We start from the raw sequence: 25,574 nt of genomic DNA, 5'->3' as shown, positions 1-25,574 counted from the left end.
CGCTGTTGAGAGCGCCACGAGCTAAAGCATTGTCTTTTTAATACAATTTATAAAACTTTATCACATTTCCTCCGCTTAACGAAAACAGGATAAGCCTAGAAGGGTTAGAGGACGTAACAAGAAAACTGAAAGCTATTTCAGCTTGTTGATATTCAACATGAAAGGTGGCCCAACACAGTTTTGTACCTACGCCCCAATATACCATCAGTCTCAAATCATTCAAAACCGAATGCTCAAGACTAACAAGAAAAAGGATGATAAAAAATAAAACCACGGAGATCGTGACTTTGGCAGTTAGTTGCCTTGTTTGTGCTCGCAACGTTGCTGGTTTTGAACCAAAGGCAAAGACAGAAGACAATGAATAGTCCGGCCTTTAAGCAGCAGAAACATTGACGCCCCGGACGTCACAATGGCAATGTTTCCCTTTTCACGCTACGACATCACCAGTTCAACCATTCCATTCGTCCAGCCTATCGTCTGTCCGTTTGGTCGTTTTGTCGTTCGTTCAATAAGTCCGTCAGACAGAGTGGCAGACTGACCGACCGACCGACTGCCTAACCGATCATTCATTCGTTCGTTCGTTCATTAGTCATTCATTCAATAGATCTCCTTGACAGACTTACTAATTTTGCAGTGCTACCATAATCTTTTTCTTCCCTGGGCGTTTCCGCTTTGAATATATCCATCTGATGCTGACGGCAACGTCTACAAAGTCCTAACGAATTATGCGAAGAATAAAACAAACAACCAATTTACTTACAATAAACAAAACAATACAAGGTTTAGCTTCCTTCTCTTCAAATCGCACGGTACGGCGGAAGGCATGAATCGCATCGAGCGTAGATTCGTGAGTACAAGCGTCGCACATCGAACGCTTATCACTTGCATATGATTTTCGGTGAGAATGGTTTACTCTGTCTCATTACATATTGTAATCATTAGAACGTACACAAGTAAGGTCTCATGAAGAAACAAGTGATGAATCTCAACACGTGCAACACGTCGATGACTAACATACATCTTCCAATTTGAAATTAATCCAGCACATCTTCTGACAAAAACTAGTTTGAAACGAAACAAATTCTCAATAGACACGCTAACGCAACAACGAGGAAAGCTGCCCGCAACAGCGCAGTCAGAAGTTGATCGTTCATTTTGCCGCCAAAAAATATTTCCCGCCAAAAAATGTCCTCAGCTGAAAGGAGCGCTTTTATTGACTGAAAAGTTCACTGCTTATCATAACTTTTTGCATACATGAAAACTTTCATCTTTCATCATATTTTTGCTTCTCATATAAAAGAATTACATCAAGTAGAATAGTCTGCTAAAAAATTGTTTGGCTGTCAGTTTTCACGCGAAAGCGGAAAGTGCCATGTCACGCATCAGCGCAGTCGTAAACAAAATTATGCAAATTTTTGGCGACATAAACATTTTTACACCTTGTCAGCTTTGATAAGGTTTCAAAGGAAAAAAGTTTCATTTTAGCAATTTTCATCTGATAATTTATGGGAAAGCAAAAGGACCTTATCGATAAATCTCCATCAACTGTTTATTACATACCGTGTAGAATTTATTGAAATGCACGTGACAATGCAAGAACCACAAACGCAACTGAATAACTTTCTTACCGGACGATCAAAACCTTTTTGGTACGTCCATTGAATAATGAAGCATAACACAGACAAATAACTTTCTTTGAAATAATTCTTATTAAGCAAGAGTAATTCATATTTCAAATTATTTTTACTTGAAGATTGCGTGGACTAGACTACAAAGGAAACATTTCGGGCCTGAAATGTAATTCGATACTTTTTTTTCAAAAGATTTCCCTTTGTGAGATCAGCTTGAAAAACGGCTTTCGGTTCACTCAAATCTACCTGAAAGTTAAAAAAATCGGACATGACTTTCTCTGCACGCTGAATTTCACTACTACTACGAAAATTCGAATGATAATTCTCCACTAACATAGAAATGTTGATGATATTTTCGAGCGACTGTTTTTAGCTAATGTGTCTAAGAATTTCCGAGCCATCGCACAATTGCGTCGAACGAGTGCCGCAAAGTCTGCTATTGTATACCTGCCAACTCTCACGCATTATGCGTGAGTCTCACGCCTGGGGACTAGAGACATTGATCTCACGCATCAAGGACAATTTCTCACGCCTGACTCACAAATCAGGACGAGTTGTTTTAAAAAAACTTCGTTTCATTTCAGTTTTGTTATGTATTATTTCTTTGCTCTTTATAACAACCGCAAAAGCTTTCAAATGTCAACAATCCGTTTGAATCTTAAATGTTGAAAGGTCGTCGGAATGTCGTCGTTTATTTTCGGCAACGTTCAGAAGTCTTCGGAAAATCGTCGGTAATCTTCGGAAGTGACTCGGACGTTTTCAGAAATCCCAGTCATGACGAGACAAAAATCTCACGCGTTTGACTCAGAAAAAGTTGGCAGGTATACTATTGTTACTTTGCACAGTGCTGAACCTATATAATCATGATAAGGAGATTAACTTTATGCTTTACCTGCTCCTACTGGAACAAGTTTCTTCCACCTCTTCATTATTTCCACAGAAATTTTCTTTGATACGCCCCTGTCGCATTTTCCTTTTCTTGATCCATGCAATGGGTGCAAACAAAAGCGAGAGGGGCGCCAGTTCAGTCCAAGGAGGTCTCGATACTTTAGGCAAACTGTCATACCTTCCCCTTGTTCATTAAAGTGCCTTGTCCTCAGGAGTATCAGTTCACTTTCTGACGAAACGGATTTTACAGATTTTTAAGATGGAGTTTGATATCTCTCTTACATGAAGCTATGGCCGGGGATGTATTCTTTGAGAAGGGAATATTTTGATGACAATCCACAGTATGTGGATTCTCCTCTGCCTATAGAGCATTTGAGAGGCCTCGGTGTTCGAGGTGGCATGTTCAAATTTTAACACGCTTGTTAATTCGAATCCAATCTAAACTCGTGCGAAAGACGCGCGAAAACGCGAACGACACGCGAACACAAAACATAACAGGTGTTAGCAACCGCAGACAGCACGCAGGCTCACAAACGCTTTTCCAAAATGGCGAAGTCAAAAGAAAACATACTCTTGCCAGATTTTGATGTCAATTATATTCTAAATGGATTTATGACAGCTTATTTACCTTACTTCCTGGCACGTTTTTGGAAACAAAATCGTTATATTCACATTTTTCATCAGTTGATGACAATAACGGGTGGCTTGTTGAAATAATCGAGGTATGCAGACGATACGAACAAGCCGGCTAATTGGATTCTATGGTGGCTGTGAGATAAAACGCTAGCTAGGATGGAGCCTGAAGCACTGAGAAGACATGTATGTATCAGCCACTACCAATTTTAGCACTTGCTATGCTTAGTGTGCAATTACTTCAAAGAGATTACCTGTTTCGATAAGCTTTTTTGGAGGTAAATATTTGTATGAAAAGAGGGGACCCCTAGCCGTTAATAGCTTGGTCAAACTAATCGTAACCCTCGGATATCGCCAATTTTGTCATTGTTATTGTTAGAAAACATTTATTGAACATTCCGTGTCTTTTCATGTTCAGTCAGAAGATTGAAGATTTTTTTTTTTTGCAACATGAATTTTGATGAAATGGACAGAAATCGTTCAGGTGGTAATACATATTTGCATCATACAAACAAACTATTCATTTGCCCAAAAATTTTATTCCGTATTTTGAAGGTTATGATATGCCTCTTCAATCTTATGGTTAAGTTACATCGTTAGGTTGTTGGCCATTAGAGATATTTGGGTACAAAAAAGCCGAATTTGAGGTTCTCGTGAAAATGACTTAAACAGCCTCTTACTTCAGGTTCAGGCAAATAACGAAATCGAAGGTACCGATTGAAATTACGAACTGTGCTACAAGAGTGGTCAATAAAAAAGACAATTCAGTGGGTTTTATTTCCAGATCACAATTATATTTGTCTAACCACTCAATTGAGTTTGACTAATTAATATGCATAAATTTGTGCCAAAATGGCCATTTTTCAGGTTTTACCCATAACTCTGGTAAAATGGAATATTTTGACTTAATGTTTTAACACATGAATATGTTCATGGCACTCAATCTTTCTGCCAAGTTTGAGCCAAATCGGTGATTTGAGTATTATCACCTCCTGCCTGGTCCTATCGTGGACACGCACTTAAATAGTAACATTTTGTTAATATTCTCTCATTGTCAAGCTACCTTATGCTGCCTTGTTGCAGTTATTAATAGTACTATATAGATATTACAGCTGTATAATTGTTTGTTAATAGTAATTTTGTGTGTGACAATCTTGAAAGTTTGGTGATAATTATTTGTCTCAATAAAATTAATAGGTGCGTGATAACCAAGGATTGAGAGTCAATGGTGTGGCTCCACCTGATGAACCTTTAGAGAGCTTTAAACCATCACGATCGATGAAGGATATTGGGTTTGTTCATGATGATAATTATGTTTTACATATACCCAAACTAATTTAAACTATGAATTTTATGTTCATTGTCATCAGCAGTCTCACCTTCTGGGCGTGAAGTACATGTAGTATCAAGTAAGGGCCATGCTCAATTGGCGATGGTGTGTCCATGTTGTAGCACTGTATTTCTGTCTTTCAAGTTAGAAGTGTGGCATTGATTTCTGGCAAGTGTTTGGCAGGGGAGGGGAGCAGGGCGAATAATTATTATTCGCCCTGCTCCGATCCCCTCCCCTCCCCCTTCCCAGTTGATTGTTGCCTGAGGTGGGGCTCATGGCTGGTTGCAGGTTTTGCTTACCGCCTAGAGGCTGGCTGGCTGGCTGGCTACAACAGAAGCCCTTGAGGTACTCATCCTCATCTTGGCAAGGCAGTTTGTGAATAATTGTTTGGAAAATGTTGTTGTCAAAACCAAGTTTAAAACGTATGTGTCGCAAAAAAAGTTGAAAATTTGAATACTTTTGGATGGCATACATGTAGAATTATAATATTATTACTGTCAGTAGCAGTGATGATGAAATCTTACATGCAGTTGATTGCTCTGTGTGGATTCTAAATACTGAGTGGTCTCCAAGGTCAGATTGCTATTCCACAAGCATACTATTGCACTGTCTTATTATTTTGCTTTTTACGGTGTATGTTTTATGTGTTGCAGACGTTGGGGCTTTTATGGTTTCATGAAAGACTTGTTCACTGCACCTGACGAAGTGATGCGGTATCTATGTCAAAATTACCATTTACATGACATTCCTTTGGGAAATGACTGGACTGACAAGAATGCAGATAAGGTTGGAGTTGATCTTGGTACAGTAGTTTCTTTATCTGTAGTGGTAGATGAACTGATAGAAAACACTTATTACAACAGAACTGTTCAAATCCTTTCAGTATGCAGGATGTTTGTCCCATGAACCTAGTTTAATGGCCTTATCTCCCACGAGTCTCCTGTAGCGCAGTGGTAGAGCATCCGAACTAGTAATAGGAATGTCTTAGGTTCGACTCCTGATAGGAACTCTCAGAATTTTTTTTTCCAAGTATTCCTGTGTCACTTTCTGGAATAATACATCATTCTCAGAACTGTTGTTAATGTTTTTATGACTATGGGAACTGTAAGTTCTGTTTTGTAGGTTCACAGAACAAGAGCATTAATTTTCTGATCCCATTTTATCACTGTTTGGTCCTATGTTATTTTTTCCTTATAGTTGTTACTGTGGTTCTGTGTGTTCTGGATTGAATGCTACCATGTATTCCAAAAGTAACTTGGGCTAATTTTGGGGATCATTTTGGAGTCAATATGAGGATCATTATTTTAAATTTCTGGGTAGTTTTAAGGACCATTTCGACTTGTTCAACCTTTTTCCTTAAAAATCAATTTATGCATGTTTAAATTTGCAATATTTTAGGTGATTGAAGAATCAGGCTTAAGGATGTTCTATACTCCATCTTCAAAGGTAACACTGACTAACTGACATTTCTTGAGATGCTGATACAATAATTGTGCATTTCTTTGACTATGATCCTATTATTATTTTCATCAAGTTAAAACTACAATGAAAAACAGTGATTCTTTCTCAGACAAAAATGCCTGCTTTCAAATTAAGTTTTATGGAGTGGAGCTTCAATTCATTGATAATAACAAAACCTTGAGGCTAAGATTAAAATTAGCATTTTAACATAAGCTTTTAAAAAACAGGCACCTGATGTTTATAAGTACCATGTTTTCTGAGAATTTAAATGCCCAGGGATGTGTATTATTGAGAATTGAAGGGCTCACTGGGAAAAGAGCGCAAGTGATGATTTGGGCTTCGAAATCCAAATTCTCCAAAAATGCTCTACTTTGGCTTACAGACTGGTTGTCACTATTTAGAAATGCCTGTAGTTCCATGTATACAGCTATTTCAATTAACTTTGTTGGATCAAAGCATAAAACTACAAGACAACACCGTAAGGTTATATGGGATTTTTTTATGAATTACAAATTCATCAAAATCAGCTATGCCTCGCCCATTCAGTGAAGATCTATGCTGGTGAGCCATTTGGATGAAAGAAATGACCAGTTGTTAGGATATCAATTGGATGAGGTGGCAGCTGCTTTAAGGATGCCGCCAAGAACTATCAAACATTATGTCTCAAAAGTTTTAAATTTTCGGAGAAGTGAAAGCAAACACCATTGGAAGACCAATTAAAAGTGTCTCCATGCACCTGCACGTGGAATTTTTTATTATGGAAGCAGTGCTTAAACACCCCGAGAAGACACTACAGAACTTACAATGTAAGCAACAGCGATGGCAATGGCAACAACAACGCCGCAAAATGATAGGTTTAATGAGCAAAAACAATCGCCCTGGATGTGCGTTTTAAATTTTGGTACATTTCTTTGCATGCGTCCTCTGCAAAAAAACAACTTGAAATGACCAAATTTAAGTTCTGTGGAGAACGTGAACACATGTTCTCTTTCTTAACTTGAATGACAAAATCAAAATCATTTGGCTCAAAGCCAAATCATCACTTACATCATTTTTTCAGAATAATTGTTACTTTTTTGTGCCTCCATGTTGTCAATCAAGTGTAACTGTAAGTTGACCTGTCATTAATGTACATGTAATAAGATGCTGGCACTTAATATTGCTTCTGTTTTCTTTAGTACACTGTGAAAAGATCACTTTATGGCAACAGAGAAAGGTCAATAATGGTTGATCACATCAGGTAATTACAGTACTACTGCATGCACAAATATATGTTATACTCAAGCTTAAATGTTTTAGTCCAATACTAAATATTTGCTTGTAATATTTCAGACAAGTAACCAGACCACAAAGGTCAAAATCTACCCTACCCTACATGTTATTTACTCTCTCTATCATACTCTATGCTTAACTCTGCTTGTGCTTATGACCTCATGTAAAAACTCAGAATGTTATACAACTCTTATCATTCAATAATTATTGTCTCTGCCGGTGATTGTCCTAGGGTTTTAAACAGGTTTCAAAATCCTATGACATTATAATAATTTATTATATATGTATTGTAATGACAATCATGAATAAACAATAACGTAGGTTTGATTTACAAGAAACAATATTCTTCTTTAAATCATAGGCTTACTGTTAGCGTATCACATGCGACAACGATCAACCTTTATAAACTTGTACCCTTCTGTGGCCAACGTACCTTGATTATATCACAATCTTAGCCTTGTAATTGAACAGCTCAGGCCTTACCAACCTATAGTGCTTTTTAGATCTTTTTTTTTTTTTGTTCCTTGTTGTTTCAGCTCAGATTTGCTGTATTTTTTGCATGCAGCCTGCAGTTCCTTCAGGAAACATTATTGCCCCAGTGTTTTAGCTGCTGCGCTCTGCTTTGTTTGCAGTAAAAACCCATGATGATGGGCACAATTTCAAAACAAAACGAAGCACAAAGCAGTGGATAAACATTGCGGCATTTTTTTCTGAAGGAATTGAAGGCCACATACAAAACTTGGGGAATACAATATAGTTCACTTTCTTGTATAAATTATCTTCCATGAATATGATGTGAACTCACAAAATGACCATGTATACTATAACTACCGGTAGTAATAATCGTAGATTAGAGAGTGCGTTCGATGTCACCAGGCTCTTTGTCCCCAGGCCAATCTCAATCCCAGGTTCTCGACTCAAATCCGTATTAGGAAGCGTTCTTCCCGCGTCGAATGCAGAAAGACATCAAAATACCTATTTCCATCTTTTCCTTCTTAGAGAGGCCAGGTTGTTCAACATTGCTGTTGATACAGAGAAGAAGAAACAACTTGAACTGGAACAGCAGGTACACTACGCATGAATTCATCATTGATTTTGGAAGGGGGCCCGGGGTTAATATATTTTTTTAATTCTGCCAAAGATTGTAGGTCGACTCATTCTGTTTATCATGTGGCAATACTTATTGACTGTTCCATTACTTTATTATAAAATAAGTCCTGTGTTTTTAGTGTTGGATGAGACCAGTTTGCTGCAACATTTCAACACATTTACAAATACAGTTCCAATAAAGCTGAGCAAAATACAATATGTTCCATAAAGTTTTGTGATATTTAGTTAAGGTAAAGAGGGATAGTTAGAAAAACATCAGCTAGCACACTGTAGGTACACAATTATGCATATATGTGACAATGGCAAGATGACATTCCCCTTTCTTTCCCATTCATCCATTTAACACATAAACAGAAAATGTTTTATTTGTCAAGCTCCTTTTGTGAAGTGTGCAAATGCATGATCACTTAAATCAAGATTTTTTGGTCTAAACAGATTACTGTACACAGTTACTTCAATTTGTCATTTGTTTTTCCTTGGGTTTTGGTCTGCAAGGCTCTCCAATGATGCTCAAGCCACCAAGTAACTCAAAAATGAATTGATACTATACCTTAAATGCATGTGCGTCAGCCAGTTTCTAATCTCCTGAGGGCTGAGGGCATTGCATCAGTATTAAAACCTAGCCAGCCACATAAGCCTACGTTATTGTACCTTTATCAGCACTGCACAGTTACAACCGCTTATTATTGGTTTGACTGATGTCTGATAAAAAGTTAATAAAACTATTAATAGATTATTACCAAGTCTGCTACTTATGCATGCATGCATAAACATACATGTACTTGTAAAGGTTCCTGCTAAGAGTCTCGGGATTCTTCAATGCAGGACATAAATCAACAAATGCAAGAGAAAAATGAAGAGTACAAACATTTGAGTGAGAGGGAGAGGGTTTTGCAGAAGGAACAAGAAGCAATGAGGAACGAAAAGGTTGGTAAATGCTGTGATAGCACTTACTGATTTCTTTTTGGTTATACATGACTCACCACAAAGTTCGGCAAATTTTAATCTTAATAGTTTAATTAATACTTAAGGAAACCTCCATGCAACAACAACCTGGTGTTAAGTTGTTGCAAACAAAGTCGAGATTCCAGTCCTTTAACAAGTAGTAGGAGCATTTTAGTGTACAAAGACATAGTTATTGAGTGTCAGCCATTTTGGATTAATTTTTATGAATTCGCACAGTTGGTGCCATAGGTCAGTTTAGTAATGGCATCACACGACTACAACTACCAGAATTCATTTTGTTTTTCATATTATTTAAATTTTGTAATCCCAGTGTGGAAAAAAAAACAAAAAACACTGGCTCTTGTTAGCATGATAAGCAAAAAACTGAGGGATTCTCGTAGTTGTAATTAAAATAATTAATGATAGAAAATGTTGTATGAGTTCTTTTGTGTGCAACAACTGGGCATCTGTATGACATCAAATAAAAATTAATCTGCTTATTCTGATTTCAATACATTATTTTGGAAAATATTGACATCGGTATCTGTCTGTTTTCACTTTTAAATTTCCCACACATTGCCATTTTGGATTTTACAATAAATATTTATTAAAATCCAAAATAATAATAATTTATTAAAATTTATTAATAATTTATTCAGTAATAATAATAATATTTATTGAAGTCCAAAATGGCAATGTGAGGGGAATTTAAAAGTGAAAATAGGCAATGATCATAAATAATATATTTATAATCATTATACTACTTCATCTGATACTGAAATAATCATTTTGTCAATATTTTTGAAATGTATTTGAAATCAGATTTTATTTCCAACAATTTAATGCAAGATTATTTGAAGAGTGGAGGTTCCCTTTTATCAATCTCACTGGTGTTCAATTTACTGAACTTGTACTACCAACAGAAAGAGCTACAATCAAAGACACAAAGAAGGCGAACACTTGAGAACCAGCTAGGAACCAAACAAAAGAACCTTGAAACAGCACAGAAAGCAGCTCCAAACCTAGAGGAACAATCTGCAAAAATACAGCAACAGATAGTGAGGATAAATCAGCAAAGAGCACAGCTTGCTGTGGAGTACAAAGAGTCTGTACAGGTGAGTGACATGGACTATTAATTTTCATAATTATGTGTTGTAACTTACTAAACTAGCATGAGGTCTGTATTGGGAAATTATGTATTGGTCAAGTTGCACATTTACATGTGTGGAGTGATTTGAAGGGGTCTATACTGTAGGTTTGCAAAAAAAGATGTGAGCAATATAAACCAAACAAGCTTGTTCAATAAAGATAAGGGGTTAGTTACTAAAGAAAGTGGGTTGCTGCATCGCTGGGGCAGTGGAAACTATTTATCAACAGAATAATTATTGATAAGATAATTTGACCACCATAAAGAGATTCGAGCGCTGACGTTTCGAGCGTTAGCACTTCGTCAGAGCAAATCAAGGAATTGTGGGTTGTGTATGGTAGATACAGTGAGCAGTGGAAGTGCAACTATGGGAACATGAAAAACAAGAAAAAATAAGTTGAATGAAAAGTGTGCATTGATTTCGTAGGAAGATGAATTTTTGCTCTGTAAAAGTTTTGTGGCTTTCTGTGTTGCTATGATGTACTATATGCTGTCATGTGTTTGTAAGAATGGTTAGGCAGGTTAAAGTGTCAAGCGACTGGTTTGGATGCATCTTTGCCATTTCTTTCAACATCTAGAAGACGTTTGTGAAATTGGTCACCTACAGTAGTCTTCCTGTCTCACCTTCTTGACTCACCATGTACAAATTAATGTTTGCATAAAGTGCATTTAATGTGATAGATAACTTAATGGAGTGCAGACAGTGAGTGATTTTAATAGATCTCACTCAAATCTCTCTAATCTCTTTGCAGTGGTCAAATTATACCTTTTAAAATTACTTGATAAAACCAAATTATTATAGTTCAATAAAGGTTTTAGAAATTTGCTAACAACAACAAAGCAGATCTCTGTAGCTATTAGCAATTATGTGCCCTATAAAAGATGCATAGTTGAGTAAGAATTTTTTTTCCATAATTTTATTTATTTATGTAATACTAAGGGTTTGCAAAAATTGTAAGACACTTGGGAAGAGCTTTGATTTCAGCCAAACCAGTGTTCCTTTCAATTCAGTGAATTTGCTGCTCCATCTTAGAGGTAAATTAAACCAAAATTTTGATTGCTCAGATAACTTTATCCTGGACAGAATTATCTACATGTATATGAAAACAGACCACAAACCCATTTATGCCAAAGATGTATAGGTCATGAAGACATTCAATTTGGGTTACCTTGCTACTGATATCACGCTCATCGTGGGCTGAAAGCATTGGGAACTTTTTTGTGATCATAGAAAATATCTATGCTCCCCTCCCCAAAGGGGATTTTTGGTTTTAACCGGGAAATCCCCTTTTCCCTCTCTCATTGAAATTTACAATGTTTTCTGGAATGACACATTGCTGTTGGAGAGATCTTCATCAAGCATTTTTTATAGTCTGACATTTATTGCAAAATTCTTGTTATGATATACACTGTATGTAGGCTATTAATATTATTGTTAAGGATTTTGTTGTGTGTTTGTGGTATTAGCAATGTACTAAAGTAGCCAAGGAGAGGATTATGCAGAGCTTGCAACAGGTGCAGATAACTATAGAGAGATCCAAGGTGGAGGATATGTTCCGTGAATCATCTCAGCAGCTGAAAAATCACGAGGTATGAAAAAAACTTGAAAGGTTATGTCAAACCTTCGTGCTTTACAAGATGCTGACAATCTAGTGTCTTTGCCGATATTATGGAATTAACGGGCTTGGTGGATAACTGATTTATAGTGCATTTTAGATAGTTTTCTTCTTGTTTTAGCTCATGTTCACTGGATCTTTTTTCGTGTGGCCTTCAATTCCTTGAGAAAACATTGCCTTTTATCCACTGCTTTACGCTTTGTTTGCAGTAAAAACACATGATTATGGGCATGATTGCAAAACAAAACAAAGGGCAAAGCAGGGGATAAAACATTGGGGCAACATTTCCTGAAGGAATTAAAATCTGGCAAATCTGAGCTTAAACGGGAAAAAGCAATCTAAAGTGCATTGCAACTGTATAGGTTATGCACTGAGCTCTTCAGCATCGTGTGGTAAATTAATTATTCTTCCATGTGATGCTCTTTAGTTGTTTCAGTAAATTTTAATGTCAAATTGAAGAGCTCCTCTCCTGCTGAATTTTAGGCAGAGTTTCTGAGAATTAACAACACACTAGAAACACAGAAAAAACTGGCTAAAGATCTGAAAAAAGTTGCTCATGAGAAAACTGGCATTCCTGAAGGAGCAGATTTACCTGATGAACTTAAAGAGGTTGGTTATTAAAGTTGATTGTATGCACATATAGTTTTTATATATTATTCTTTGCCTGCTATATTTTCCTGATCAGTTGATCTATGAGGCCCATGAATGGGAGGAGTATAGAATGGTAAAATATTAAACTCACCGAGACCCTCATTTAGAATCCGAGACCGAGACTTACAGTGTATAGACCAATTTACTAGCAGACTTTATCCAAGGCTACATTCACAATAATAATTGTAATATTGAGCCATTTATCAAAATTACCTGTAGTCTTTGTTTTGTTGTTGCTGTTTTATGACGGTTCATGTCAGACTAAACTTTCGCTTGGTCGTGCACGAGACTTTAATTTATTATGAGCTTTAGATTCTGAGACTCTAGTTTGAGACAATGAGATTTTGAGACTCACCAAAAATTTGCCAAGACTCATCATTTTTCAAGGACCATTCTATACCCTAATGGGAAGTAAAATGATTAAATTTGGGAGGTGTCATTACATGTGACTACGTGGACATTTAAAATTCAAGTGTGCTTACAGTATGTCTATTTCAATGGCAGTTTTGTACATGTGGCTTTGAAGAGGCCCATTTTGTTGTCATTGTCATTTATATTTTTGAGTGTGCATTTCATATTCATGTGGCTTGTTTTTAATTGTCTTTTAGTTTCCTTTGACAAGTTATCACAGCACATTAGAACTGCAAAGTGGGTCCAACATTAAAACAATAGAAACAAATTAAAGCTTGTATACTAAGGTGAAGAGAAAAGCAACAACACCATCATGCAGGAGTTGAAGGTGGCATAGACAAGAAACAAACTAGACCTCCATCAAGATTTCTAATTATAATGGGGCCCCATTACAACAGTTAGTTCAATTTTTAACGTTTGATGTGCTGTTACTAGCAATACACGTAATGTTATCTAGAATATAAAATTTAATCCATGTATTTTACAATTACAATGTATCATTTGCTGTCATTCAAAGGCATTTAAATTGTACCCTAACACACTGGAAGAGCTGGATGAAATGATTCATGACGAGAAGGCCAGAATAGAGTGTCAATACCAGAGCAATCCACAGGTACAGATTCTTAACAATGGCCATGCTCCTTTTACACTGTATATGTACTTGTAAAAAACATTATTATTCCACAAGTGCATATTAATGTTGTAATATATCACGGTATTATTCTTTAGTCCTGTTTTTAACAGACATCATAATTCCATAATCCACAGGAAATTATAGTGGTGAACAATCAAGTACATGATTGGATATACTAATCTTTAATCTTCCTTCATTGTAGGTGGTAAAAGAGTATGAGAGACGCAAAAAAGAAATAAATGAACTAAGTGTTCAGGTACGGTATGGTTCCGGAAAATATCCAAAATATACTGTATATATATATATACAAAATATATTGGTACTTGCAACTTGTTGACCCCTCTCAAGTTTTTTATGTTGTCCCTTAACTTAAACAGGTCATTCAAATACTTAAGTGGGAAACTGTTAATAGCCTTAAAGACAAAAAATAAGAATGTTCTGGATACATCTATCTTCAACACTGTAACCAATATGTTAATTTACAAAAGTGTTGTATCTGGAGTTTATACTTTTAAGAGAAATTTCAAGTCAGGGAATATTTATGTTTTTTTTTTTCCCAAAAATCCTCTGAGAAGCTAGATTTGATCTATAACTTCACAACTTCTATTACATGAATGCGGGGCAGTATTTTCTTGCTATATGCTGTTAAGTACAGCTTTACAGAAATGTGTGTTGCTTTTTATTAGGTTGAGGGACAGAACAAAGATTTGGAGAGTGAGCAAAGAGAAATAGCAACCCTCAAAGAAAGGTGCATGATTTCATGTCTGTTTACACAAAGAGAATTTTACGATTTAACACCTGGTGAGATGCAGTTGCTAGGTAACTGTATTAGCTTGTAGGTACATGAATTTTTAAGTGACAAAACATGTGTAAAAGAAAACTGAATGCTAATTTTCATTATTAAATTGTCAGATGTCTCCATAGTACACTGTAAGTATTATATATCATTAGGATCTAGCAGAGTCTAGCAATAGAGAGGCACGTATTTGAGGATAGTTTCAGAGATTGGAATTATTCAATCTTGGCCTGAGTGTGGTAGCTGTATCTGTCAACCGCTGCTACTTCAGATTAAAAGAAACTGAAGGCAGTGAATCTAAAGCCATCCAGGAAATTATGTGTTATTGCAATTTATAATAGTTATTGTTACTCACCATACCTTTTTCTGCCATACATCTATTCACTGATTTCTAGGTGGCTGACACCTCTACAGGAGTTGGTTTCAAGTATCAATGAAAAGTATGGCGAGTTCTTCAGAATGATGGGTTGTGCAGGAGAAGTGGCTCTTTCATCAGAACAGGTTTGGTTCATTTGTTTTTCTAACCATCCAGAGACATACACCCTTACTTTAGACAACCTTTTCATGTACCAAAGAATGATTATTTTGAGAAAGAAGTTTCTCAATTGTGAAAACAGAGATGTACAGGAGAAAGAGCATTTGAACCTACATAACAAAAATAGGAGTGGGATTAAATCTTTGCATGAAAGGACAACACATTCTCACCTGCAACCCTCTACCATTTTGGAGCATGGTAATGAGATAAGGTTTTATCCACTTCTATCGACTGAGTCTCTTATTGGTACACTCCTTATGAGAGCACTCAGTTAAACAAATACATCACCAGGGATTATGGAATTGAAATTCCTAAAGATCTTGCTGAGGATTAGATAACAGCAGTTTAATTCTGAGAGAACAGTTTCTAATTCAAATAATGATCATCATCTGATAAAGAAGAGCATTGATTGGTCAAAAAGTTGTGATCCACATCAAATACTCCATTATTGCATACAGAAGGTCAAAAATAATTAGTTTTTAGATGTTGCTTGCTGCAGAAAAAAATAATAAAAAGGCTTGGGGAAACACACATCAAAATACCCAGACTGTAGTTGTGAATTTCCATTTTCTCTATCCTACAGGGTGAAAATAATTTTGATAAATATGGCATTCAGATAAAGGTGAAATTTCGTGCAAAGGACAGCCTCCATGTGTTAACACCATTCCATCAGAGTGGTGGAGAGCGCAGTGTGTCGACCATGCTATATATGATGGCTTTACAGGAACTTACCAAATGTCCATTCAGGGTAGTGGATGAGATTAACCAGGTATGTGGTGTAGAAACTGATTTTTTTCCTTTTGTTTTAACTACCTTCTCACGTGCTATCTTTGGGTGACATTGTCTTAACATGTATGAGAAGATGTCACTGACATTATTTTGTAAATCAGAGTACTTTCTTTTACACATAATTTATTTCTTAATTACCTGTAAATCCTCTCCTTAGGGGGCTTATTTATTTCAAGCATGTTTGAAGGAGGTGGGAGGGGGGCTTAATAGAAAAAGAGAGGGGGTGGGTATTAACAAGCTTCTTCCTTTAAATAGGGGTCTTGTTAGAGAGGGAGGGCTTAATAGAGGATTAATATTATTACAGATAAACAAAAATATGTTGAATGAAATCTGTCATTACATGTGCATTATGTGCAGTAATTAGGTTCTTCATTTTTTATTCAGGGAATGGACCCCAACAATGAGAGAAGAGTGTTTGAACTTGTTGTAGAAACGGCTTGTCGACCCAACACCTCCCAATATTTCCTGATAACTCCAAAGGTAAGTCATTCATGTACATGTGACTATGGCCAGTTTTGTTCCGTTTCAACATTATTTTTTGTATGCATGTCGCCGCATGCAGTCATCAATAAAAGCAGGTGAATTAATGTAGGTTGGCATCTCTAAAGTTTTATCAATGAAAATGTAATAGTAAATTAAAAAGTATTATATTATGTTATTAATTACATCCATTTTGAAATCACTGGTGATCCTTGGAATCTGATTGGTCCAAAATGATGCAATTTATTCCCAAATTGCACCATTTTTTGCTCTAAATTGCATCCTTTCTTTAGCTCATCAAAATGGAAATGAAGTAACAAAAATAGAATATTAATATTGACAATGATACTCTGTGATTTCAAAATGGATGTAATTAACTGGTAATTGAACTTCGTGTCGTGCAATTTTGGTCTGAAATCATACTTGTGATTTCAAATCAAACTCGCGCTGCGCACTCGTTTGATTTTGAAATCACGCGTATGATTTCAGACCAAATTGCACTCCACTCAGTTCAGTTACCAATAATTATTGTATTATTTTCATTTTGTTATAAAATTTATTGTACAAAATTTTCACTCCCTAAATCTAGGCTTTCATGTGCTTCCAAAAGGCCACAGCCAGGAAATACTGACATGCAATAATTTGTTTTATAATCATAGGGAGGCTTATTTCACCAAACTTTGTGTACTCTTTGCATAAAATTAATGAGATCTTTGATCAACCCAAAAAGGAAAGAAGGGAATAGTATTTGATTTAGGTTATTTGGATGCTCTGATGCAGATTACGTGTACATGTACTTCATATTTAAAGAACCTAACCCCATTGAAAAACTGTAGTGTGCAACAACTGGTGTTAGCATTGACTGTTGTTTAACAAAGTATTTATTTATTTGTTTGTTTCATTTCAGTTGTTGCCGGATTTAACATACACAGACAAAATGACTATTCTGTGTGTCTTTAATGGACACTACATGATTCGGCACACTGAATGGGACATTGGAAAATTTATAGACAGGAAGAAAGCGTCACAAATGTAAATCAAGATGTACGGTGCCTTGTTGTATGACTATATTAACATGCACTTATTTTGTTTAACTAAGGGGCTGTTTGCATGGAGGGAGGAAAATCCTAGCACTAGGAAGATCCTAGAAGGCGGAGCATCCTAGCGCCATTTGTTTTCTGTATGCAGTTTTCATACAAAAGGTTGTCTCCAAGCTGAGAGATAAGGAGATCCTAGCACAATGTAAACTACCTTTGCTGACATTCAGCTTCTAAAGTTTGACAAAGTTTCTTTTTCTTATAAACCAAATGAAAAGTTGTTTCATCTTCTAGGATCTTCCTCCCTGCACGAAAACGAGCCTAAAACAGGGTTTTGCACAAAACCAAGATGTATAAATAGGTTAATACTGGTAATAGTTACAGGATAATCTGGAAAAGAGATACTCGGATTGAAAAAGAATCAGACTTGTGACACCTGTGTTTATGTGGGATGTGTTGTGATTGGAAATAAAAATTAAGATAAATTTTAGGTATGGCTATATCAAGTGCAAAAACATAATGGTTGCAGACTTGGGACATAACGAAAACTGATGTCTTGCACAAACTCTATTATTTTTGCATGTTTGCATAGGGGGATGAATGTTATAGTTATTATTGTGGAAAGAAATTCTTCTATTTCAAAACTAATCCCAGCGAAGACACTTGTCATCCATAGATTTGTTACAGTTATTTTGTTATACAGATGTTCATGAAAAAAAAACCCAGTTACAATTAAATTCTATTCATTGTTGTTGGTAATAACAATAATCTTACAGTAGATTGAAATTATCTTTATTATTATAAGCTGATGGTGTTTTACACTACTGTTATTGTTAATTAATAAACTATTTAAATTGGAAGAAAGTTACAGTTATAATTATATTGAAATGCTTATAAACAATCAACTGCGAGCTGTCTTTAACTTTATTAAACTGCAATCTCAAGGTTTGTATAGGCTGACAATTGGCAAGGGGAAAGACGGAAACTGACAACAAATTTAGCAGGACTCAGTGACTAATTTGTTCAATTGTGTGTAGTGAATGAAAAGATGGGAGGGGGGGTGGGGGAGAGAAAGGAGAAATTACTCTTGTGGGTGAAGAGGGGAAAGGTGGCATGTTCTCTCCCCTATGTGGCTGAGTCAGGCTCTTTTTATCCCTTCTAGATAATATACCTCTTACTAATGGAGTTGGAGGTCTGTACTGTAAGTTATGGACCAAGTTTTTTCCCATTGATTTATGGCCTGCGCGCTTCGCACTTGGGCCATAAGTCAACAGGAAAAAACAACAATCCCTAATTGACAGTACGGACCGAGAAAACAAGGTTAGTAAGATGTTCATCATATCTCTGAGGTTAATTAGGTGCACAGGAAAGGAAACCAGTTGAATTTAGCTGGCCATACAGTGAAATACGGCCCGCAAAATTGACCAATCACATCACTCGTACTAACTGAAAGATCTAATAAAGAATATCATGAGCGCAAGATTTCTATCGCATGATAGCTGATAAACCTACGGCCTGAATCATTCATTGCTGGTTAGAAATCTTGAGTGAATAATCTTATAATTATTGGTAAAGGTTATTGATTGATACACCACTGAAATGAGAACTTTTTTCATCACATTGTTATTGTTTTGAAAGTTGAGTACCTCTTCATCGCTATCTGCAAGATAATAGATATAGTAAACAGTTCAGCTAATCAGTATTATTGTAAAATAAATGTACCAGCATTCACAGATGCTGGATCCAAATGACCATGCTGTCTTGGTAGTGAGAATTTGAAAAGCACTCGACTTGTAAAATAACAATACAATGAATTAAACCTTTCATTTCAGTGGGTAACATTCAAGATTTAAAAAAACAATTAGGTTATTCCCTTTAGATTTCTATTGAACTATTATGCAATAGAAATCTTCATCTCATTTCAAAATAAAAAACGTAGATGTTTTGGAGAAACAAAGTTATTGAAGTGTCCTTTTTAAGAGTTCTCCCCATCTTTAACTAGCAGAATGACATTAATTAGTTTATTTTTTTGAATGTGAATGATATCTTTTACATCTCTGCTAGCAAATAGGAAATAATCCTTAGAAACCTTTACTGTTTCTTTGGTGTAGGAACTGTCTTTTAAGTTTTGTTGAAGAGTGTTTGAAATATCGATCTACAAATTAAGGACAGTGCCTACTAATACCGAAGTATTTTTGTGCGGCTTATGACTATGCGGGAAAAGCAGATCTTAGCAAGGCCTCTTTGAATCCAAAAAGAAAATTGGGGGTAACCACGCATTTTTCAGAGATAATTAAGCAATATCTCTAAAAAGCGCCAAAATATAAAGGAATGTATGGGATTTTTTTCCTAAATTGAAGCTTAATTATCTCTGAAAAATGCATGGCTACCCCCAATTTTCTTTTGAGATGCCAAAAGCACTTGCCAAGTTCTGGTTTCTCCGTATAGTTTTAAACCGTGCAAAATCGTCCCTGTATAAGTAGGCACCACCCATAGAAAACCCGAGTATCTCGAGATGCGCAGAACGTATGCGCAGTAGCAATAGTAGGCACCGTCCTTAAGGGACATGACTAAGCCCATCAAGTTGCACATCACAACTTCTTGCACTAAAGGAAACCTAGACTCTATAAAAGCCCTTTCTAAAGGAAACCTTGCCCATTTCCAGGGTTAAAAGAAAGCCCATCATTTAAGGGGCTACATGACACAGAAATTGGGAATTTAGACGTGTACAATTACCCAAAGGAACTACAATACTGCTGACTGTTGTCTTGTGTTATTTAACCCATTGAAGCAAAATGACCTTGAACAAGTAACAACAACAATTTTATACCCTTTCAATATTATTTTATTTCTCAAACCCCTACAGTGCTTTCAAGTACAAAAGGTTACATTTTTTTTTTGATATAACGACAGCCAAACAATCCCTATTTTGATTAGAAACACGATTATACATGTAGGTGTATACAGCAAGACCTCAATACAATGCAAGCGTAGTTAAATACTTGAGTAATACAGATGATTATTATATTTCTCTAAAGTTCTAAAATCTGACCACTGATTTACATGCAGATGATAAAATATTGACATGCTATGGAAAAAGCAAAGTATTTTTTTTGTTTTTGTTTTTTTTTTTGTTTTGGCCATATAATAGACCATTACACTGGACAAGTAACTCCACTCAATTTTTCAACAAGAACTTTTCTTAGAGAACATGTAAGCAATTCAAGTTCTTTCAACTGCTTGCGCAGCTCAGCATTGTCCTTTTCCAGTTCCTCTTCCTTTTGAAACAGCTCCAGTTCCTTTTGCTTCCTGGAAGCACGAGCATGTTTTGATGCAATGTTATTTTTCAATCGCCTGACTGTTCGCTTATCAAGTTCTTCATGACAAGAGTTCACATCAACACCATCATGCTTGGCTTTCTTTGCTGGTGTATTAGATCTTTCTGATGAACAGGTTTTTTTCCTCTTTGGCTGGGGTTTAGCCTTCACAGCAACTTCTGGCAGGCCCACCATGCTTTTATTACTGTCAGCTATACCAGGTAAAACTGCACAGTCTGAAAGTCCAAGAGGAATGGGAAGAGAGAATAGTTCATCAAGATCAACTGTCAGGGTTGAAGGAGTAAGCTCATTGATTTCTGGCAAAGAGGAGGAATTGGTCAGTTCTTGTGTTAGAAGAGTTAAGGGATCTGATGTTTGAACGACTGTGATCTCATCAGTCACTGGTTTGACACATAGTTCATCTTGGTCACAGTCAAGAAGGACTGTTACTGATTCCTTAGAGACACCGTCTTCATCCATGGCAGCAATATCTAAGATGCTGTCTGGGGAGAATGCTTCATCAGACAAACTGCCACTTGGCGAGGGTATCTTGATGCTGCCTTCATCCATGGTAACTATATCTATAACGCTCTCTGGGGAGAATGCTTCATCAGACAAACTGCTCCTTGGCGAGGGTATCTTGATGCTGCCTTCATCCATGGTAACTATATCTATAACGCTCTCTGGGAAGAATGCTTCATCAGACAAACTGCTCCTTGGCGAGGGTATCTTGATGCTGCCTTCATCCATGGTTACTATATCAATGATGCTCTCTGGGGAGAATGCTTCATCAGACAAACTGCCACTTGGTGAGAGTATCTCGATGCTGCCTTCATCCATGGTTGCTATATCAATGATGCTCTCTGGGGAGAATGCTTCCTCAGACAAACTGCCACTTGGTGAGGGTACCTCCAGATCACTTCCTAGTGAAACCACATCAATGATTTCACTGCAGGGGGAGGCTGGTTCAGTGCACTTGGTAGTACCCTCGGTCTCCAATGTCACTTCATCTGATTGGCAGATGTCTGAAGGGACGACTGACAAGGCCTGCTCCACTTCAAATTCCACATTCAGAGAGTTGACAAGGGGAAGGTCTGGAAATAGCTGGTCAAGATCCATGAATTCCTCAAAGAATGGATTGTCCAATGAGCTTGACGACTCACCAAGGTCTACTAGACTTTCCAAGGGAAGTGTCAGGACTGGCAATTTGTTGTGAAACTCGTCAAGGAGGCCTAGTGGGCACCTGTTCTCATCAGGACTTGACTGGTCCAAGCTTTCAGCGTCTTCAAAGGATTTTTGCAGTAAATCTACAATTAAACAAGAGAATATAATTCAGTTTGCTTATTTAACTAAATGGGAGCATATGCCCCTGGTTACTGAGGAACAGTTACCCCAAGTGAAGTAGATTACAAAAGCAATGGCGTACTCATAGTGCAGATATTAAAAACCAAAATAAAGCAACGCTGATTTCACGGTTAGGGAAATATATTGTTGGGGATCCTATGCTCTGTCTTTGTTTTTATTGTTGTTATTATTTTTCCTATCCAGTGTGAGGAATTCGTCAAATTAGAAGAATTTGAGGGGCTAATAGTGGGGACAAGGAAAAAGTCGAAACGGATGAGAAAAAAGACGAAGACAACCATGGAGGAAAAGTAAGCTCACTTTCCTCCCTACTTTACTTCGTCGAATTCTTTGAAGCCCGTTTCGACTTTTTTCTCGTCCCCACTATCTACCCCTAGGTCTTCCAGACCTTTCGAACTACAACTTTCAACGAGCACTGATCGCAGGCAAAATTTGGAAAGTTACACAGCAAACCACTACATCGGTGATTGTCCCGTTTGTGTTAAGAACAAAATGTTGGCCTAAAGTTTTAATTTAAGAAATTACTGTCGCTTACCAAGATCATCAAACCAGCCACTTGTATTCAATGTTGGGTTTCTTTCGGTCATTAAGCAGTCGCTTCCCATTGTTGTTTCGATCTTCAGTTCGCCGATGTCTATTCTCTTCTGCTTTACCTCTACTGAGTCGACCTCTCGGTCGACTCCTCCGAGGTATTGGTTGGCACGGGTTGGCTTCAAGATCGTTGATGTACACGTTGTTAGACTTGATTGCTTTGAAATCTTCCATTTTTTGTTGTAAAATGAGGAGATGTCGTGTGTCAAATCTGCCGTTGTGTGGCTAAGCCTTGAACTGGGGGGAAATTCTTCCTTTGAGCACCGATTTAAAAGTAATCGGCGCCAACGTTGTTGACTTTAAGCGCTGACAACCTTGTCAATTGCAAGAACTTGTCCAGTTCCCCGTTTGCCGATCGAGGAATTTTCTTGATAAGATGAACTTCACAGCGAATGTTGCACTATTTCAACTGGTGGTGGTGCAATAAACCAAGCTAAATTTTGCGTTGACGTCACCTGTAGCCAATCACAGAGCAGCTATCCTTGGGCAATGATGTCAGTTTGGACCTATCAAAGTTGTTTTGCATAAAGAATTAGACGTTGCCACAGACAACGGAATAATTACCAACGCTTTATATTTTTGTTTCATGAGTTTCAGCTGAGAGTAAGTGCAGAGTTGTACGAGTCCAAAATACAAAAACGCCTCCAAGTGAATTGGTTATAACTGAGATATGGCTGAACTTGCTACGAAGTTAGAAGCAGCTACAAATACAGTTTACTTCAATTGCTTGAAGAGCACGTTCAAAAGAATAACTTAATCGAAAACACTGACACGGGAAGACACACGGAAAAGAGTAAAAAAGTCTGCGACAAAACGCGCTTAAATTTTGCCTCTGTAGTCTCCTCATGAGCGGAAAAGAGGCCTCAGCAGAGAAAAGAGCTGGTCCCCCAGTGGATCAGAAGAGGGTTGTGGGGTGTGACCACGAGTAAAACATTTGGCGTCGACTATTCGAGATAATTTGCTAGGAGCAAAAAGCTGACTTTTATCGGCATTTGAATAGAGTTACGATCTTACCGTCTGATCTGTATCACTGTGTCTTTGATTTCCTCTTATTCCTCTGCATTTCATACCGTCCATCCGAGCTTTTCTAAGCCGCCATTTTGAAAATCTACTCGGTCCAGTCCTCAGTCCCAGGGTTTCAGTGGGCGGTGTAGAACTGGGAGTGAGTAAGAACTCAAAATGGCGGCGGCCGGCCTTCGGCCGATTGACATCTCGTATTTCTTTGTCCAACCAAAGTTAATAAAGGCAATGGCTATGAAGTTTGACAAATAAAACGACTTTGCTACAGTCGAACCTCGTTATTTCGGACACTAAGGAGTGAGGTTTCCGTAAGGAGAGGTTTTACTGTATATGTTTTTGTTAATTAGCGTTTTTGACCTTGACCGTGCACAAACCACAATAGATTTTAAAAGTGTTGGGGATACCGGCCAACAGAATCGTTTTTGTTAAGATATTCAGGTCTATGGCAGTTTTAGGCTTTCCATTTCCGGGGGAAAGGGGAGGGGGATACTCCCAAATGTGGGCTTGGTAGGTATGTGCCGCCCGATAGGGTATGGTTTAGAGAGTCTCGATCCTTCAATAGGGTATCATTTTTGCACGTGTTAGAATTGTGTTCCCGGTGTGACCCTTAGATAGGGTACCTAAAGGCCGATCTACACGGCACGACTTGGTCGCATGCGACAAGCTTACGACAGGCCTACGACACGAATTGTTTTGTGTAACGAGCGATTTACACGGTACAACTTTGTTGCATGCGACAAGCTTACGACAGGCCTACGACACGAATTGTTTCGTGTAAATCAAACCTACAACTCGCTTACGACTGCCGTGTACGTCACAAAAAATGTCGTAGGATTTTAAAACATGTTTTAAAAATCCTAGGACAATCGTAGGTATAGGCAATGTTGAATGAAGAGAGTTGTGTGCGACTTTTTGCATGACGCGAGCAGCGTGCGCTCTAGAAGTCGCATGCGACAGTGGTAAGCAAAAGTTGTACCGTCTAAATCGGCCTTTAATCAAACCTATAACTCGCTTACGACTGTCGTGTGCGTCACAAAAGATGTCGTAGGATTTTAAAACATGTTTTAAAATCCTACGACGATCGTAGGTATAGAGTGTGTGCCTTGTTGGAGGACTAAAACAATAGCAGATATTTCCATAAAAACTTATATTTCCCAAAGGAAAATCATTGTATTGTTTCGGTCCTCCAACATGGCCGTCGTGCACACACTCTATAGGCAATGTTGAATAACAAGAGTTGTGTACGATTTTTTGCATGACGCAAGCAGCGCGCGCTCTAGAAATCGCATGCGACAGTCGTAAGCAAAAGTTGTACCGTCTAAATCGGCCTTTAAAAAACGCAAAAAATTTTTTACTTCATAGGTACTAAGTTTTGTGTTATCAGTGTTCAGTTTAGGACCTTTAAGATAGAAAAGTGATTTACTCCATTTCAGCGAGAACGAGTCATGGAATTTCTTTACTAATAATTTCTCGGGTACTACGGCGTATTTTTATATTTTAGCCCGCTGCTCTGAGCCAATGAGAAACAAGAAAATAACAAAGCCAGCTAATCAGAACTTGAAATCATTCAACTGCTCGCGCCGTGTTTTGGCTTGTTTGACTGGGAGCGTTGCCATCTGCAAAGATATTGTTTTGTGCTACAAAATGGCTGAAAAACCTAAGAAGGAGCAAATTCTCAGTCGTCTCAGCTTAGAAGCCACAGAAGGGGACTTACGGAAACTCGTAGGCAATGGTGGAAATAATGCCTGTAGTAGCTCCATGGCTGGCAGCGAGGTGAAGGTAAATTGGTCTTCGTCGAGCGAAACCCGCTCGGTTTAGCAATTGCACAATTAATTTTAACACTTGTAAATGACAATTTCTTTGCTGTTTACAAAAATTTGTTATTTTCCCTTTAAAAATTTGGAAGCAAAGATTCTTT

General features: G+C 37.3%; 2 protein-coding genes across 3 annotated transcripts in view; one reads left to right on the top strand and one right to left on the bottom strand.

Annotated features, from left to right (window-relative positions):
* LOC146459968 (structural maintenance of chromosomes protein 5-like) overlaps window positions 1–18,230 on the top strand; it is a 34,825-nt gene extending 16,595 nt beyond the window's left edge. Inside the window, exons 17-32 of the mRNA XM_085088820.1 lie at window positions 4,350–4,444; window positions 5,136–5,268; window positions 5,881–5,928; window positions 7,122–7,183; window positions 8,215–8,281; window positions 9,151–9,252; window positions 10,194–10,385; window positions 11,885–12,007; window positions 12,517–12,642; window positions 13,613–13,708; window positions 13,932–13,985; window positions 14,416–14,477; window positions 14,921–15,026; window positions 15,644–15,829; window positions 16,234–16,329; window positions 17,237–18,230. Of these exons, the coding sequence (XP_084944946.1) occupies window positions 4,350–4,444; window positions 5,136–5,268; window positions 5,881–5,928; window positions 7,122–7,183; window positions 8,215–8,281; window positions 9,151–9,252; window positions 10,194–10,385; window positions 11,885–12,007; window positions 12,517–12,642; window positions 13,613–13,708; window positions 13,932–13,985; window positions 14,416–14,477; window positions 14,921–15,026; window positions 15,644–15,829; window positions 16,234–16,329; window positions 17,237–17,365 (1,677 nt within the window). The 3' untranslated portion in view covers window positions 17,366–18,230. The remainder of the gene's footprint in view (window positions 1–4,349; window positions 4,445–5,135; window positions 5,269–5,880; window positions 5,929–7,121; window positions 7,184–8,214; window positions 8,282–9,150; window positions 9,253–10,193; window positions 10,386–11,884; window positions 12,008–12,516; window positions 12,643–13,612; window positions 13,709–13,931; window positions 13,986–14,415; window positions 14,478–14,920; window positions 15,027–15,643; window positions 15,830–16,233; window positions 16,330–17,236) is intronic.
* A 2,279-nt stretch (window positions 18,231–20,509) lies between these two features.
* Window positions 20,510–23,053, bottom strand: LOC146459967 (uncharacterized). 2 transcript variants are annotated; one of them, XM_085088827.1, is made up of 3 exons: window positions 22,581–23,053; window positions 21,593–21,990; window positions 20,510–21,502 (listed from the first exon to the last, which is right to left on the bottom strand). In XM_085088827.1, exons 1-3 carry the CDS (start codon window positions 22,648–22,650, stop codon window positions 20,522–20,524), a joined length of 1,449 nt encoding a protein of 482 aa, XP_084944953.1. In that variant the 5' UTR covers window positions 22,651–23,053; the 3' UTR covers window positions 20,510–20,521. The 2 variants fall into 2 exon arrangements, with proteins under 2 accessions (XP_084944953.1, XP_084944952.1); XM_085088826.1 differs by having other exon boundaries at window positions 20,510–21,990; window positions 22,581–23,052.
* Window positions 23,054–25,574: the final 2,521 nt, after the last annotated feature.

This window comes from Pavona decussata, unplaced genomic scaffold (genome assembly GCF_977016875.1).
Source record: "Pavona decussata unplaced genomic scaffold, jaPavDecu1.1 SCAFFOLD_215, whole genome shotgun sequence".
Taxonomy (NCBI): domain Eukaryota; kingdom Metazoa; phylum Cnidaria; class Anthozoa; order Scleractinia; family Agariciidae; genus Pavona; species Pavona decussata.
This window is presented reverse-complemented; position numbering and strand designations above follow the sequence as displayed.

What these genes read in the sequence shown, in the direction of transcription:
- LOC146459967 (XM_085088826.1), bottom strand. Translation starts at nt 22,650, where the DNA reads ATGGGAAGCGACTGCTTAATGACCGAAAGAAACCCAACATTGAATACA. An exon ending in TGGCTGGTTTGATGATCTTG is followed by an intron (nt 21,991 to 22,580) that starts GTAAGCGACAGT and finishes GTTTAATTGTAG; the next exon opens with ATTTACTGCAAAAATCCTTT.